This window comes from Callospermophilus lateralis, chromosome 14 (assembly GCF_048772815.1).
Source record: "Callospermophilus lateralis isolate mCalLat2 chromosome 14, mCalLat2.hap1, whole genome shotgun sequence".
NCBI lineage: Eukaryota > Metazoa > Chordata > Mammalia > Rodentia > Sciuridae > Callospermophilus > Callospermophilus lateralis.
Window position 1 is genome coordinate 17564810 of NC_135318.1, and position 16217 is coordinate 17581026.

General features: G+C 33.3%; 1 protein-coding gene across 7 annotated transcripts in view; it reads right to left on the bottom strand.

Moving 5' to 3' along the window:
• The window catches only part of Atad2b (ATPase family AAA domain containing 2B), a 145385-nt gene that overhangs the window by 15763 nt on the left and 113405 nt on the right, over positions 1 to 16217 (bottom strand). For all 7 annotated transcript variants that reach the window (XR_013088595.2, XM_076832954.2, XM_076832953.2 and 4 more), the window contains 2 exons: positions 13854 to 14013; positions 1528 to 1650 (listed from right to left, as the gene is read on the bottom strand). Coding sequence is in view for 6 of the 7 variants with exons in the window: in XM_076832954.2 (XP_076689069.1) it covers positions 1528 to 1650; positions 13854 to 14013 (283 nt within the window). In the remaining variant the exon portion in view is untranslated. The remainder of the gene's footprint in view (positions 1 to 1527; positions 1651 to 13853; positions 14014 to 16217) is intronic.

The following is a 16217-nucleotide window of genomic DNA, read 5'->3' on the forward strand; positions in this document are numbered from 1 at the left end:
ATAAGGAAGAGATGGCAAAAAAACAAACAACATAGCTGGGTATGGAGGCACATTCCTGAAATCCTAGCAGCTAGGGAGGCTGAAGCAGGAGGATAGAAAGTTTTGAGGCCAGCCTCAGCAACTTAGTGAGGCTCTAAGCAACTTAGCAAGACCTTGTCTCAAAATAAAAAATAAAAATGGCTAGGGATGTGGCTCAGTGGTAATGCACCCCAGGGTTCTATCCCCAGTACCAAAAAAAAAAACCCCACCATGATGCCAAGTACAACCATATCCTATACTGGATTAGGGGACCAGAGAAGGGCTCCATACAGAGATAGAACAAAAGTTTCTTCATAATTTTTTATCCTTGAGCCAATTCACCTCTTAAGCCCTATTCCCAGTATTCTCTATATTTTTAGTAATACCAAACAGTTTAATGTTTTTCCAATACACCAGGCTACTTTATGCCTCTGTGCCTTTATATGCGTTATCACTTTGAACACCTCCTCCTGTCACTGCCTTCCTTCCCCTGTCTACTGGAGGCTATGCTCCTATAGTCACTCTTTGCATTCTAATCAAAATGCTGGGTTCCTGACCAGGAGGTCTCTCTTCTCTGTGCAGTACACATGCTTCAACCAGTGCATGTAATGTCCTGTACTTGCTTTGCTTTACATTCTCTCTCTCCTATTAAAGTTCAAGTTCCTCAAGCACACAATTATAAATCAAACAAATCACATTTGCTAATTTTGTGGGGGGTTTTGGTTCTGGGAATTGAACCCATGGGTGCCTAACCACTGAGCCACATCCCCAGCCTTTTTTTGTATTTTGAAACAGGGTCTCACTGCTGAGGCTGGCTTTGAACTTAGACTCCTCCTGCCTCAGCCTCCAAAGCCACTGACTGAGATTACAGGTGTGCCTGGCTAATCCTGTGTTTCGTGAGTATTTACATGATACATATTAGTATCATAAATTAAGTAATGAGCACAATGTTATTGTCTGAGAGAAGGAATAAGTTCTGGTGTTCTATGGTATAGCAGGGTGAATATAATTAAAAACAATGCACTATATATCTCCAAATAGTTAGAAGAGAGGAGTTTGAATGTAGTCACCATAAAGAAATGATAAAAGTTTAAGGTGAAGGACATATTAATTATCCTGAGTTAACCCAGTGTATACATGAATTAAGACATCATGTTACCTCATAAATATGTATAAATATTATGTGATTAAAGGAAAACTGAAATAAACTTCTTTAGAAAAGATATTTAGGGCTGGGGCTGTAGTTCAGTGGCAGAGCACTTGCCTAGCATGTGTGAGGCACTGGGTTTGATTCTTAGCCCCATCTGAAAATAAGCACATAAAATAAGGGTATTCTGTCCACTGAAAACTTCCAAAAGAAGAAATAAATAAGTAAATAAATTAAGTACAGGTTAAACTTCAAAACACATTATTTTCATATACCAGAATTCCCAAAGAAATATCATTCAATAACTCTTGGTGTGAAATGATAGGCAAGACTTCAGAAGCAAGTTTATTTTCACAACTTACCTCTTTTTATTCTTGCTTCTTTAATTTCTTCACAGAGTTTATTAAATTCTGGATCTAATTCAGCTGCAATGATGGCATGTGCAGTGTCCTTCAGGGTACAAGCTCTGTGTCTAATTATTTTATCTGTTTAAAAAGGTGATAAAATTTATTATAGGCACAAATGAAATAACATTAACACAGGACATCTTCAAAAGAGAAGCAAAAGTACACAAACATTTAAATAAAAAATTTTAAAAAATAAATATAAGTTACACAATGAAGTTAATAATTCTGTGAAAAGTGAACTTTTAGAACCTCAAAGTACTAAGCCTATTAAATAAATCATTATCTCAAACACATATGGATTTTTTTAAACTTCTGGAAATAAAAATGATTTTCAATAAAATTATAAACAGAATTCAGAGGCTCTTCATTGACACCCAGTTCTAGTTACATACTAAAAACTCAGAAAAATCTTAATTTTCTCTACCAGTTAAAACTGGTCAAAACTGTGCCAAAGAATATGATATATCCTGAGTAAGGGAGACCTATTAACAAATATAGAAAGACTATTTAAGGGGATAGAGCTCAGACCTGGGTTCAATCCCCAGCACCTCAAAAAAAAAAAAAAAAAAAAAAAAAAAAAAAGACTCTTTAAGCTCAAGTGTCCAAGACAGTATATAAACTATATGCAGATTAAGAAGAGAACTACAAAAATGGTTCTAGGTAAACTATAAAAATGGCACTAAAAAGAAGAATCTCTGCTCCACAAGGCCCCATTCATGAATAAAGACAATGTCAACAGTGCCCTCTAGAGATGTGCCACTCAGACATGTGAAAAGGTGAGAAAATACCTCAAGGAAATTTATTTGCTAATAGTATTGAGAATCCAAAGTCAAAAATATCATCTTCTTTTTCTTCTCTTTCAAAGGTATTATATATGTACAAATATTTAAAAAGATCTTTTATTTACAACATTCCTAAGTTTTATCAGCTCATTGTAGAAATCTATGAAAACAAATGTTTACTGCTAAAGGTGTTATTTCCTTTTGACATATTTTCTCTAACTATCCATTCATTAATATTGTCAACTGAACCAGAAAAGGGCGGATTACACAGAAAATGGAAAAAAGAAAGAAAGAAACAGATGCAGTCCCAACCTTCAAGCCTTTCATACTAGACAGGAAAGTGCTGTTAAACAAATTATTTCTCATACATACATGTAAATATCTCCCTCTTAAAAAAAAAAAAAGAGCTATGAAGAAAACTTATGAGTATTGGTTTGAGAGACAATTTCAACTGGGCAAATCAAGATGAGCCTCTCTGAAGAAGAGACCCTTAGGCTGGCACATGGAGCAATCATAGAGGGGCCACGGCAAGACCAGAGAGAAATCAATGCAGGTTCAGGCAATACCATGGGAGAAAATTCTGGAGTGAAAAAGAGCTAGGAGATTTTAGAAACTGAAATGTAGTCTATATGGTAAGAATATAATAAGCAAAAAGAAATATAGATTTTAGCCTACAAGCAATAAAAAATAATTTAAAAGATGTGAGCAAAGAAATACCAGGATCCAAGTTTACATCCATAAATGTTTACTCTGGGCTTGTGCCTGGAGAATGGATTGAAAAGAGTCAAGACACAAACCCATAAGCATAATCACAAGGCTCTTTTTCATCTGGGGCAATGGTGGTGGTGGTGGTTGTAATAATAAAGGAAGAAATTATTATTGACTTGGAAAGTGCTCTCAATGATAACTTTGGTGATAAGGCAAAAGAGGTAGTACATAAATATCAAAGATGATATTTACTTCTCCTAGCTTCTTGTATGAAACATGGGGGATGGAAGTACTATTTATAAAGATGGAAAAAACTACAAAGTAAGAAGGAAAAAGGGATAAAAAGGGTAAACATTAGTTTAAGTTGTGGCTATTTCAATTTTGAGATGCCTAAAAAATCTCAATGGCCAGACATGGCCAGCGACTGGAGAGGCTAAGGCAGGAGGATTACAAGTTTAAGGCAAACCTTCACAACTTAGGAAGGCCCTCAGCAATTTAGAAAGACCCTGTCTCAAAATTAATAATGATAAAGGGCTGGAGGAGGTGGCTTAGTTGTAAAGTGCCACTGGGTTCAATCCCTAGTACAGCGGGGGAAAACCTCAATGGAAATATCACATAGGCAAATAAATATAGATCTCAACAATTCTTGTTATGACGAAAGAACCACAATGATTTTGTAATCTATCTACTATTACCATATTGTATCTTCTCTAAGTCTTTTTAATCTCCTGGGATACAATAGATACATAATAAACTGCAAATAATAAAGTATATAATTTGATATTTTGGCTTAAGTCACATACATCCATAACATCATCACTATACCCAAGATAATGAATACATCACCACCAAAAGTTTTCTTGTGCTCCCCTATTTTCTCTCCCTCCAACCTTTCCTATAACCTTCCATTCCCAGAAATCCACCGACCTTTCTGTTACTATACATCAGTTTATAACTTCTATAATTTTGTGTGTATGTATGTGTGTGTGTATGTGTGTGTATGTGTGTTGAGGGGGGGAATCTCTGATTATATACATATTTGAGTATATACTAAGAAGTAGGATAACTGGATCAAATGGTGGTTCCATTCCAATTTTTCTGAGGCATCTCCATAATGCTTTCCAGAGAGGTTTCACCAATTTACAGTCCACCAAATCCTCACCAACACTGTTACTTTTATTCCTGATAATTGCCATTCTGACTGGACTAAGATGGAATTTCAGTTTAGTTTTAATTTGCATCTCTCTAATTGCTAGATATGTTGAATAGTTTTCATATATTTGTTGACCACTGATTTTCTATACACTGATCCCATTTATTGTGTTATTTTGGGGTTGTTGGGGGTTTTTGTTGTTGTTGTTTGTTTGTTTATGGTTTTTTTTTTTTAAGTGCTTTGTATATCCTAGAGATTAATGCTCTGAGGGGCAGGTGGCAAAGATTTTCTCCCTTAGGGGTCTTTTAATATTTATGATCACCTCCTCATTCCTGTTATCAGTAATTTTTGTCTTCTTTCCCATTAACCTAATTAGTCCAGTTAGAGGGTTATCAATTACTGACCTAAAAAAACCAACTTTGATTCTTGTTGATTTTCTGTATAATTTGGTTTTGTTTTTCATTAATTTCTGCAGATCACTAACTTCATATCTGTAGTATTTCATTCTGAGTTTCATCTGCTCTTCTTTGGGGGAACTGGAGTCATTGGCTTGAGATATTTCTTCTTTTCTAATTTAGCTAATTAGTGCTAACCTGCCCCCCGAAAGTACTGCATTAGCTGCATCACACAAATGTGAATATATCTTAATTTTATTCAATTCAAAAACTTTTAAACTTATCCTCTGATTGCTGTCTTACCCAAATGTTATTTAGAAGTTGGTATTTAGTTTCCAAATATTTTTATTTCCAGATAGCCTTCGGTCATTGATTTCTAATAAATTCTACTGTTGTCAGAGAACATACTTTGTATGATTAAGTGCTTTTATTATTTAATGAGACTCGTTTTATGGCCCAAAACATGATCTACCTTGATAAATATTCCAGTGCACTAGAAAAGAAAGTATATGTCTTCTGTCACAGGAGAGAGTGCTCTGTAAGTGACACTTAGGTCAAGTTGGTTCGTAAGGTTATTCAAGTCTCATGATCTTCACTGATTTTCTATACACTGATCCTATTATTTAAAAGAGGAGCATTGAAGTCTGCACATCAATCAAGCCTTTTATATTTTCACTACTTTTCTCTGTACTAGCTCTTCCCCTATAGAGATAGTGGTACTAAAATCTTCAATTTAACAACAACTTTCTCTATTTCTCCTTGCAGTTCTATCAGTTTTGCTTCATGAATTTGGAAGCTATTTTATCACAGGCAAAAAGTTTTAGAACTGTTATGCCTGTTCAATGATTACAAAATAAGAAATTATGAAAGAGCTCTCTTTCTCCAAAAAATAGTCTTGAGTATGGTATCTACTTCATATGATATTTAAATAACCATTCCAACTTCCCTTTGCTTGGTGTTAGCATAATATACTTTTAAAATGTTTTTTTCTTACAACTATTTGCACTTATAAAGTGGGTTTCTTATAGGCAACCTATGGTTAAGTCTTACATTTTTATCCAATCTGACACTTTCTGCCTGTATTTGGGATATTTAGGCCAGAGTTCTGCAATCTTTTCCTGCAAAAGACAAAAGAGATTTAGGCTTTGCAGAACATCAGGTCTCTATGGCAAGTACTCAAAGCTGAGTTTGTGCATAAAATCAGACATTAATAAGATGTAAAGACACGAGCATGGGACTGTGGATATAGCTCAGTTGGTAGAGTGCTTGTCTAGCATGCACAAGGCCCTGGGTTCAATCCCCAGCACAAAAAAAAAAAAAAAAAAAAAAAAAAAAAAAAGCCATGACAATGACACTGTATTCCTATTTAAGAAAAAAAAAAATACACACATACTTCAATCACAAAAACAGGCAGTCAGCTTGACTATAGTTTGCTTATAGCTTTGTCACAGATCAGACTATTACTTCTAATGATTTACAGGATTACTGATATGGTTCCTTTATTTTCTGCTTGTCCCATATGTTTATGGTTTTCTGTTTATTCACTTCTGAAATAACTATGTACCTTTTGATGACACCTTTGCTTGGTAGTTCATTAGCTCTTTGCTGCACTATTGCTGGCCTAGTGTAAGTTTCAAAGAATATTCCCTGTCTTCCTCTGACCTCTGATAGTTCTTTCTTATATGTGAGCTGATCAGTACTTTGTTGAAGACCACGAGAGGATGTTCTGCTGACACCAAGTGCTATCTCTTTGTAGTTTTCTTCTTTCTGGTACTCTGCCACCACAAACTCCAGCCACTTCCAACTTCCAACAGTTCCAAATCTGTTTCTTCAATTCAGGGAAAACTTCAGACTATGCTTCATTGTCCTTCCTTGAGTACACTATGGAAATTCTGTGCAGGCAACCACGGCACTCATCTTATTTGCTTTTCATCATTTGGAGATCACTACCCTGTGCTGCCTAATGTTCAAGGTCTTCAAAATCTTTTTTTTAAATATATTTTGTTTAGGATTTTTCCCCCGATTGCTTCAAGTGAGAGGAGAAATCTAGTCCCTATCATTCCATCTTGGCCAAATGCAGAAGTCTCCCAATATCTTTTAAATATTCTTTGAAAATCAAATTTTAATAGCTGTGCAACAATCCAAAGTAGGATGTAACTAAATTTTTCAAAATTATTAAATTTTTCAAAGAATATTTTAAGTCTGAAGTTGCTTCGAATTTTAGCCACTACACATAAAAAAACTACAAAAACATTCCCCACCTTCAGTTAAGAAAGAAAAATGAATAACTCCATAAAAATTTCTAAGGGGTACAAAGAAGGACAAGGAATATATTTTAAAGAACATCTTTTAGAGAGATATACTGACAGAGAGAAAAATTTACATTTGACAGCAGAAAAAAGCTTTTCCACAAGCCTATCATTATAATGCTTTTCAAATGTTTTTAGTTTATGAGAGTATCTAAGATTGTATATAGAATAGAATCATTAGCTTAAAGAATATTAAAACCAGCAGGGATGTCCATGAAAATTCTGGGTTCTTAAACTTTTTGAAGAACAGCGGAGTATCCTGGATCTTTATAAAGAATAAAATAAAGGTTGGAAAGCACACATGCATATACTTTTCTATGTAGCTGTTCAGAGAATCATTCAGACACACTTTGCTTTAAAATTGTACAGAAATGAAAGCTATATATTTACCAGTTTTGACTTTACCTCTTAATTTAAGATTGTCCAAATCCATGAAATTTGAAATCATAAAAAAGAAACAACAACAAAAAACAAAACAAAACAAAAAGCAATCCATCCCTGGCCTTGAAGTTAAAAGACATATCTCAATCCACTCAAGTTTTGTCACAAATGTTTGAATTTGTATACAAATTACATAACCTCTCTGAGCTGCAATCGCCTTATGTTTAACATAAAGATATTACTACCTGCATTGGCATCTACAAAAGTAATGGCTAATTAGGATCAATCAGTGAGTATCTATAAAATTAATAAAATCACTAACAAAAGTAGTGACTATTTCTTTTTTTTTTTCCCGAAAGTAATAACTATTTCAATGTACCAATATCTTTTGTATTTTGGTGATCTTCCATTTTTCAATTCACTACAAAAAGTCAGAAATATATTAGATAGCTAGTTTTTTCCAGTAAAATTATCTTAAAATATTAATATTTTTAAGAAAGACCAATTTTCATGGTATAATGTTTCACTGCAGATTATTCCTTAAATAAAAATTTTGATGTATTTACTGATTCAAATCGTATTTATATATTATCAATATCAATGCAAGTTCTAATCTGCATTATATCATTATACCTCCATTTAAAATTTACTAGGTAATCCAAGACTCTCTGAGTTCGTATCTAATAAGCAAATAGTTGATAAAATTTATTCACTGGCCACACTAATTAAGAACATGCTCCAGCAAGCTAAAACAAGGAGTAAGAATATATAAATAACTAGGCAAAAAGAAATGAGTGTCTCAGAAAAGTTACAAGCTATGGGATTCAGTGCTAAAACTGGAAGGAACTCAGAACAAAATTTCACGAACTTAGCATTTAATATTCCTTAGAGAAAGTAGAATTTTTATATGTGTGGTTTTTAAACAACGAACTTTTAAAAACTGTACTTTCTTGGAATTTTTGTTTGTTTTGGTACTGGGGATTGAACCCAGGGGCCCTTAACCACTGAGCTACATCCCCAGCTCTTTTTTGAATTTTATTTATAGACTGGGTCTCACTGAGTTTCTTATGGCCTCACAAACTTGCTGAGGATAGCTCTGAACCTGTGATCCTCCTGCCTCAGCCTCCAAGTCACTGAGATAACAGGTATGTGCCACTGGCTCCTGAATAGGTATATTCTCTTGTATATAACTTATACCTCAATAAAACTGACTTTAGATTTTTTTTCTTTTGGATGGTGCTAGGGATCGAACCTAGGGACTTGTGCATGTGAGGCAATCAACTGAGCTATATCCCCAGCCCAATAAAACTGATTTTAAAAGGAAAAAATGTATACATTTCCAAAAAAAGCAATACATTTAACAAAGATCTTGAAATAAGAAGATTGAGATTTATACTGAGAACTGAAACCTATATTTTCCTCAGTTCCTCCTCAGTTCCTCTCTCCCCCCATCCAACAAACTGCCTTTGGCATCTCACTCAGTCTCATATACTAATAATTAACCATCTTTCTAGTCTAAACATCTGCAGATATCCAGAATCAGGATAATACAACTAGCATTACTATGCAACATCTTCATTTTATCCAAGTATATTAAATGTCACCCACGCCGACTTAGCATCCTGTTTATAAAGTAGTTCCTTCATTGATTTCCTTTCTAGATTTCTTCATCTAGACCAAAAATTCAGAAGTAATTCTAGATTTCTGTCATCCATATCTAACTGGTTGGTCACTAAATCCTCTGAATTCAATTTCTGCAGCCACTGCAACTGAATCTCAATAGGCTTTCCAACCTCCATTTCACTATTCTTGACTTCTACTCCAAAACAGATACTAGAGGCCAGGGCTTCACTTAATCATCTGTAAATCTCTATTCCTAAACACAATTTATACTTAGAGAGAATTATTTGGTAAATCAGTGAGCAGAGAAGTGATATTGTTCCTACTGCTCCACAGAGGCACTCTATTCTGGGACATGCTTTCTTTCTACCTTAATACACTACTTCCCTCGGCTTGGAATGAATGCCCGTCCCAGTCTTGCTCATCTTCTCTGAACTTCTCTGAACTCTACTCTCCCTGTGCATATATTTCTAATTTAGACCTTATAACATTGCATTATAATCATCTGCTGCCACCTCAAGACAATATTCATTACTGCTACCTCTATGCTATCTCTCTATTAATAATCTATTAGTATAATCATTAATAATTAGAAAAGTATATTTCTCATCTCTAAAAATTAATGAATTTCTAGATAGTAGGGGTTGTATTACAAATAACTGAATTTCTAGATAGTACGGATTATATTGTTATGAGTTGAATGATGCTTCCCCCTGCCCCCCAAATTCATGTCAAAGCCTTAATCCCCAGGACTTCACAATGTGGCTATATTTGGAGATAGTGCTTTTCAAATTTTTACTAAGGTAAAAAAAATAAGGATGAGTCCTAATCCAATCTGACTAATATCCTGTAAGAAGAAAAAATCTGGACACTAAGGGACACAAGCACAGAGAAGACCAGAGAGAGAAGGAGCCATCTACAAGCCAGGAAGAGACATCTTAAGGAAAAGCCAAATCTGCCAAAACCTTCATCTTGAACTATCAGTCTTCAAAATTGTGAGTAAATAAAACTTTGTTGTTTAAACCACCCAGTCTGGCATATTTTGTTATGGCAACCCTAACAGACTAATAAAAAACCGTAGAATAATGTTTGCCACATAGTAGTTATTTGGTATATATTATTTATCTGTCATAATACCAATATACATTTCCTCTCTCTCTCAAAGGGCAAGAACTGTCATAGTCATCTTTGTATTCTAAACACCCAGCTAAGCAATTAGCACATGGTATTCATTCTCACTAAAAGAAGTAAGAATAAATTTGGCTGAAGCTTTAGAACTCATAAAATTCATCTGTTGCAAATAAAGCTGGAAATGTATTAAAATCAGACCACAGAGGGCTCTAAAACTGTGAATTTGGGGGCTTTATTGCACAATTTATACTAAACAGAAGATTCTTAGAAAACAACAAGATTAGGGATGAAATTTCAGCAAAATTAGTCAAATGATGGTATATGTAAGAATGGACCTTGGAGTAGAAAAAGAATATACTGCAAGAACCAAAAATGGTGAGCAGTTAACTTAATTTACCATATTTACAAGATGATAATTAGGGTCAAATATCTGGTACTGGTCATATAACATACAAGGTACATTTTTCCTCACTTCATATTTAATTTCTGTTCACATCATCCTTAAGGGACAGAATCTGGGTAAACACTTAGGAACATGTATAGCTTTCAAAATGTTGGCTTTTGTCTTCTATGTATATGCTAGTTTTTTCCCAAATGGCCAAGTATGCTGCAAAATAGAACACTGCAAGCTTTCAAATACTCATGGGAACTTGTAAAAGTACTACAACATTCATGTAATTTCCACTTGCTACACAACAGACCCTGAGGTTGTTTTTCTGGTGCATAACAAGTGGTTCTGTTGCTAAGAAAAAAACTACCTCTTGACTAAAGATAGGAAAAAAATCTGAACAGAGATGAAATAATGCTTTTGAATTGCATCACTCTTTGCCTTTATCTGAAAGAATAAAGGAGGAAAGTTACAAATATATCATGTTTACCCATGAGATAGAGCTAGCATATTCTTCAATTATGAAATAATTAAAGATTCCTTAATTTATAAAACTACATAAGGCTATAAGATTATATAAGGTTATAGTGCACCAGAAACTATAGCCTCTTTCCTTAAAAGTAATACAAACATCAGTGGAATTATAATTACTTACTTACGGGGAAAAACTGGTTTAATACTCTCGAGACTCTCTTCAAGCACTCAAATTCATTTCATAGTCCCTAGATTTGTTCCATAATAAGATTAAATTAAAGTGTAGTCCAGGGAATATAAAAATTACCAAGTATAAGGGGTCATTCTAGAGCGTATACACACGTACCTACTAATGAACCAGTTCAGGAAAATTAAAGTATGATTTAAATAATGTTGATAACAAGAACATAAATTTTTTTAAAATATTTATTTTTTAGTTGTAGTTGGACACAATATCTTTAATTAATTTATTTATTTTTATGTGGTGCTGAGGATCAAACCCAGGGCCTTGCTCGTGCTAGGCAAGCATTCAACCGCTGAGCTACAAACCCAGCCCCAAGAACATAAATATTAACTGATAACCTTTATGAAACACTTATCATGTCCTGGGTATTATGCCGTGGGCTTAACATATTTAGATTAAATCATATTAAAAAGCAATTTCATAAGTCTGAACCTAATATGGTTTCTCATATAATCCTTATAAACACCACAAATCAAGAATACTATTATTACATTATTGTACAGATGAGGAAACTAAATTTAGAGGATTTAAGTTGATCAAAGTTAAGGAAGTAAGGAACAGCAGAACTGGGATTAAAGTAAGTCCAGATCTAACTACAGAGCCCACATCCCGGCATCCATTCTACAAAACATCAACAGTCTTAAGATCCTAAAGAGCTAATAGGCTGAAGGCATTGGCACACAAGTTCTCTCATACACTGTTCAAAACCCCATGTAGACACTTGTGCAATTATTTGTCCACAACAGAAGACCCCAGCAAGGCAAAGGAGAGGAAGTATGCTGGCATGCAGCCCATCTCTTACAACTATCCTGTTACGAAATGACATACATGCTAAAGGAGATTCCTCTCTCACACACAAAACTGCTACATTAGCTAACAGTAAAATAATTGCCAAGTATTTTACTTTTCTCCTTTGTTCTTCATGCTGCTCATATAAGTAATTTAAAACATTTTTAAGAGAAAAATTTAATATTACAGATTAAAAATCTTTATTAAAAGGATACATATTGGGGTTGGGGTTTTGGCACAGTGGTAGAGCACTTGCCTCCCATGTGTGTGGCCCTGGGTTCAATTCTCAGCACCACATAAAAATAAATAAATAAAATGAAGGTATTGTGTCCAACTACAACAAAAAAACAAATCTTTAAAAAAAAGATACATATTCTTTGATCCAAAAATTTTTCATTGTTAATAATTTACTATAAGGCAATAATTAATATGTACCCCAAACTTGTGTTGTAAAAATATTTATCACTGTTTTTGCAGGAAAAGAAAGCCTAAAATACCTAATATGGCCAATAATAGGGTATTGGCTATTATATTTCTTTTTTTTAACATGGGATAAATATACTCATTAATGAATAAGCTGTTTAACAAAATATTAAAGGAATGACAAATTTTATACAAGTCGTATAGTCATTTTAGTAAAAAAATGCAGTATATATTTGATATACATTCGTGGGGCAAGGGGAAGGAATACACTAGGATAGGATTGCCAATTATTTTACTTTTCTCCTTTGTTCTTAGTTTTCATAAGTTTTTCTATAAGATACATAAAATCAAGATTCAAAAAATCAAAGTAAGCAAACAAAAGCTATAAGAGTCAAATGCTAATACAAAGCTTAGAAACTGTTAAATACCAAATTCTGCTAGACAAACATTTTATTACGCCTCTCAATTTGGAATTAGTATACTTAACTTACTAGCATGGTCTAAATTCAGGAAAAATCCAGGTCATTCTAATACATGACCTAGGTTGAAACTCACTACCCCAAAATACAAAGTACTTTAAAATATCTTTAGATGATAGAAACTTCATGTTTTAATAATAAGAAGCATTTTACTTGTGTATGATGTCTTAAAGAAACGGAATTCTCAATAATAGAATGAGAAAAAACTGCTCCTGAGAGCTGGGAGTTGGCATGGCACTCTAAGCTTGGCTTCTGTGTATTCAGGTAAAACATGAACAACTTTGCAGAACATCAGCATGAGACAAGGCCAGTTGCATCATTGTGATGGGCTAAGACAATAGCAAGCCTACTCTGCAATCAGGTCTAAACATAGACAAATCATGAGCATTGCCCTAACCACAAAAGAACCTAACCATAATCCTATTTGCATTAATATGAATGACTGCTATTCCTTTACCAATTACAACTTTAACCCTGCTCCATTCTTCTTTCTGTCTAGGGTTTTAAAATATCCCATTCTCAAAATTATCCTACTTCCTAATAACATCCAATTCCTTACAAAGTCCCACTCTCTTACATTTTACCCAATTACTTAACAGGCACAAACCCCATATGGTTCCCCATGATGCACAACCTTTCATGTTATAAAAAATCCTCTTTGTTTACAATCAACTTTCTTGTTTAACTATAGTTATATCTCTGGTGAACTTCCCTAGAAAGCAATAACAAGATTTAAGTATAAGCTGGGATTAGGAATAAAATAATAAAATTACATTAATGATACCTATAGAACAGGTATCATTCTATACAGAAAAGTTTTCTGACATATAAACTTATCCTACTATAGGTTCCCACAAATTCAAAATTCCCTGTGTTCATCAGGACTACTGATGCTGACTAAAATAAATAAATAGAGTTTTTGAATTGAATTCTCATTTTCTCAGTTTTCCATTAATCTGAAGAAAATCCCAATACCAAAGTGTACCTGATGCTAAGCATTCTTACCTCCTGGGTCCTTATCTGGATTATACTCTAAAGCATTGCTACAGATGAGGTCAATATCTTGCAGGAAATCTTTAGCAGTAAGATAATTATGTTTATCAATTTTAGTTATTACTGTTGATAAATCCATTGGTTCTTTGATTACTTCAAGATAATCTGAAACCTAAAAAAACCAGAATATTTTAATGAAAATTATTTAAAATTTTCATATGATCTATTAGTTCAAACAGAACTAATTCTTCAAAAATTAAATCTAGATATTTAAGAAATAAGTATACATAAGAGTAAATTCAATGCTACTTATGCTATTAAGTTTACTCCCTAACATACTTTCCATGAAAAGCTTCAGTTTAAGTCAGATCTAAATCAACTCTGAAATGTTGCTCATCTTGAAATTTGAAACATTGTCACCTTTATTATTATTTTTTTAATCCTTGGGTTTATCTCAGAAGAGAATGTATGGGTAAAAGCACCCAATAAACATCATTAAATGTTATCTCAAGAAAAGAAAAAAAAACAGAGGAAAATGAAATGCATAGACTTTTCATTTTATTATAGAAGTTCTTCTGGTAAATCTTTTTAAATTTTTCAGCAAAAGTTTTCTTTGTAGTTTTATACAGTGAATTGTTTCATGGAAAGTATTTTCCACTCCTTTGGAGTCATTACAAACATTCTGAATCAATAAAATAACAAAACTCAGTATTGTTTCTATAATTAGTGAAAGATTTGCTGGACTTGTCTCTAATATAAACAAATCTACAAAGAAAAATAAAAACTTGTTTGCTTTAGATGCCAATTTTCTGGGAGATAACCCAAAATAAGAGATATTATATCACTTAACCAATAAGAAAACATTCTCAACATACATATCTATTGCAAATCTCAAATCAAATAAAATAATAGGGTTTGATATAAAAGCAATCTTGCAAGAATATCTATAAGAACTGATTTCTGAACACAGGGCAATTTCTACTCTGTGAAAGTTAGGGTTGGTTTTCTCATGGTTTCAGATGGCATCAATGTCATGATTTTTAAGTTGATACACGGGTGTACACAGGTGCATATGTATAATTTGTAAATATGTTTTTCAAATTTTAAGATTACTTACACAAATATTAAGTATGGATATGTGTGAATTAATTTATTTTTCAGTCTCTTAGAGCTAAAAAGCCAGTTAATCTTTTTTTATACTTATTTTTTAGTTGTATTTTTTAGTTGTAGATAGCATGCCTTTATTTCACTTAATTATTTTTATGTGGTGCTGAGGATTGAACCCAGTGCCTCATGTATTCGAGGTGAGCACGCTACCACTTGAGCCAAATCCCCAGCCCCAGTTAATCTCTTTGTAGGGCATCAATGGAGCCACAGAAGATAGTTGAACTCTTGGTTCTGGGCATGCTCTGTGTACAAGTAGAAATTACTGAAAAACACTAAAAAAAGTATAGTAATACTTTAATAAAGCCTATGTAATTTAGGCACATATGCTTAATATTAAACTTGAAAGTCTCTAAAGTTTTATTTTTCTGAAGTTTTGCAGTTTGTTTTGGAATTGAAGAAAGTTTTTAGTCACTTTAAATTCATTATCAGCATATAACATTTATGCTTTAGGCTATCTCAGTGTTAGTCTGCTTTCCCCTCTCTATCCTTTCCAGATATTCCTGTGTATTCAATTTTAAGAGCAGACAAAAACCAGCAGCAGAGTGAACCTGAGAAGAACGAAGAAGAAAATAAGAGAAGCAAACCCTTAATAAACTTAATATCTGATCAGTATTTCTATTCTCTTGCACTGCTTTACCATGATTTATAGAACTTTCATTTTGTTACAGACAGATATTATTTAAAATCTGACAATCTTTTCTGATTAGAAAGAAAAGAGTTTTCTTGAGCAAAAGCAAAACTGATTTATTCCCAGCATGGGAAACTGACTTATGCTTTTAAAAAGTGTCAGAATCCAAATATAAAAGTGGAGAGGGGTTTCTTTGCTTATTTAAAACAATCTTCCAAACTGGTTGCTGATTTTAAGATTATCTGAACACACTAGGAGAAAAATCCTCCACAAATATAATTTGCTATTTATTAATTAAAATGCAAATTAGGCATGTTCTGTTATTCTAGTGGGAAAAGATATAAGGGAACCATGATATAACATAAAGAATGTGGGCTTTGGGGCAGGGTTTGTGGCTCAGTGGTAGAGCACTTGCCTAGCATGTGTGAGGCACTAGGTTGACTCTCATATAAATGAATAAAATAAAGGTCCATCAATATCTAAAAAAATATTTATCATATAAATAAATGAATAAAATAAAGGTCCATCAATATCTAAAAAAAATATTTTAAAAATATATTTAAAATACAAGAATGTGGGCT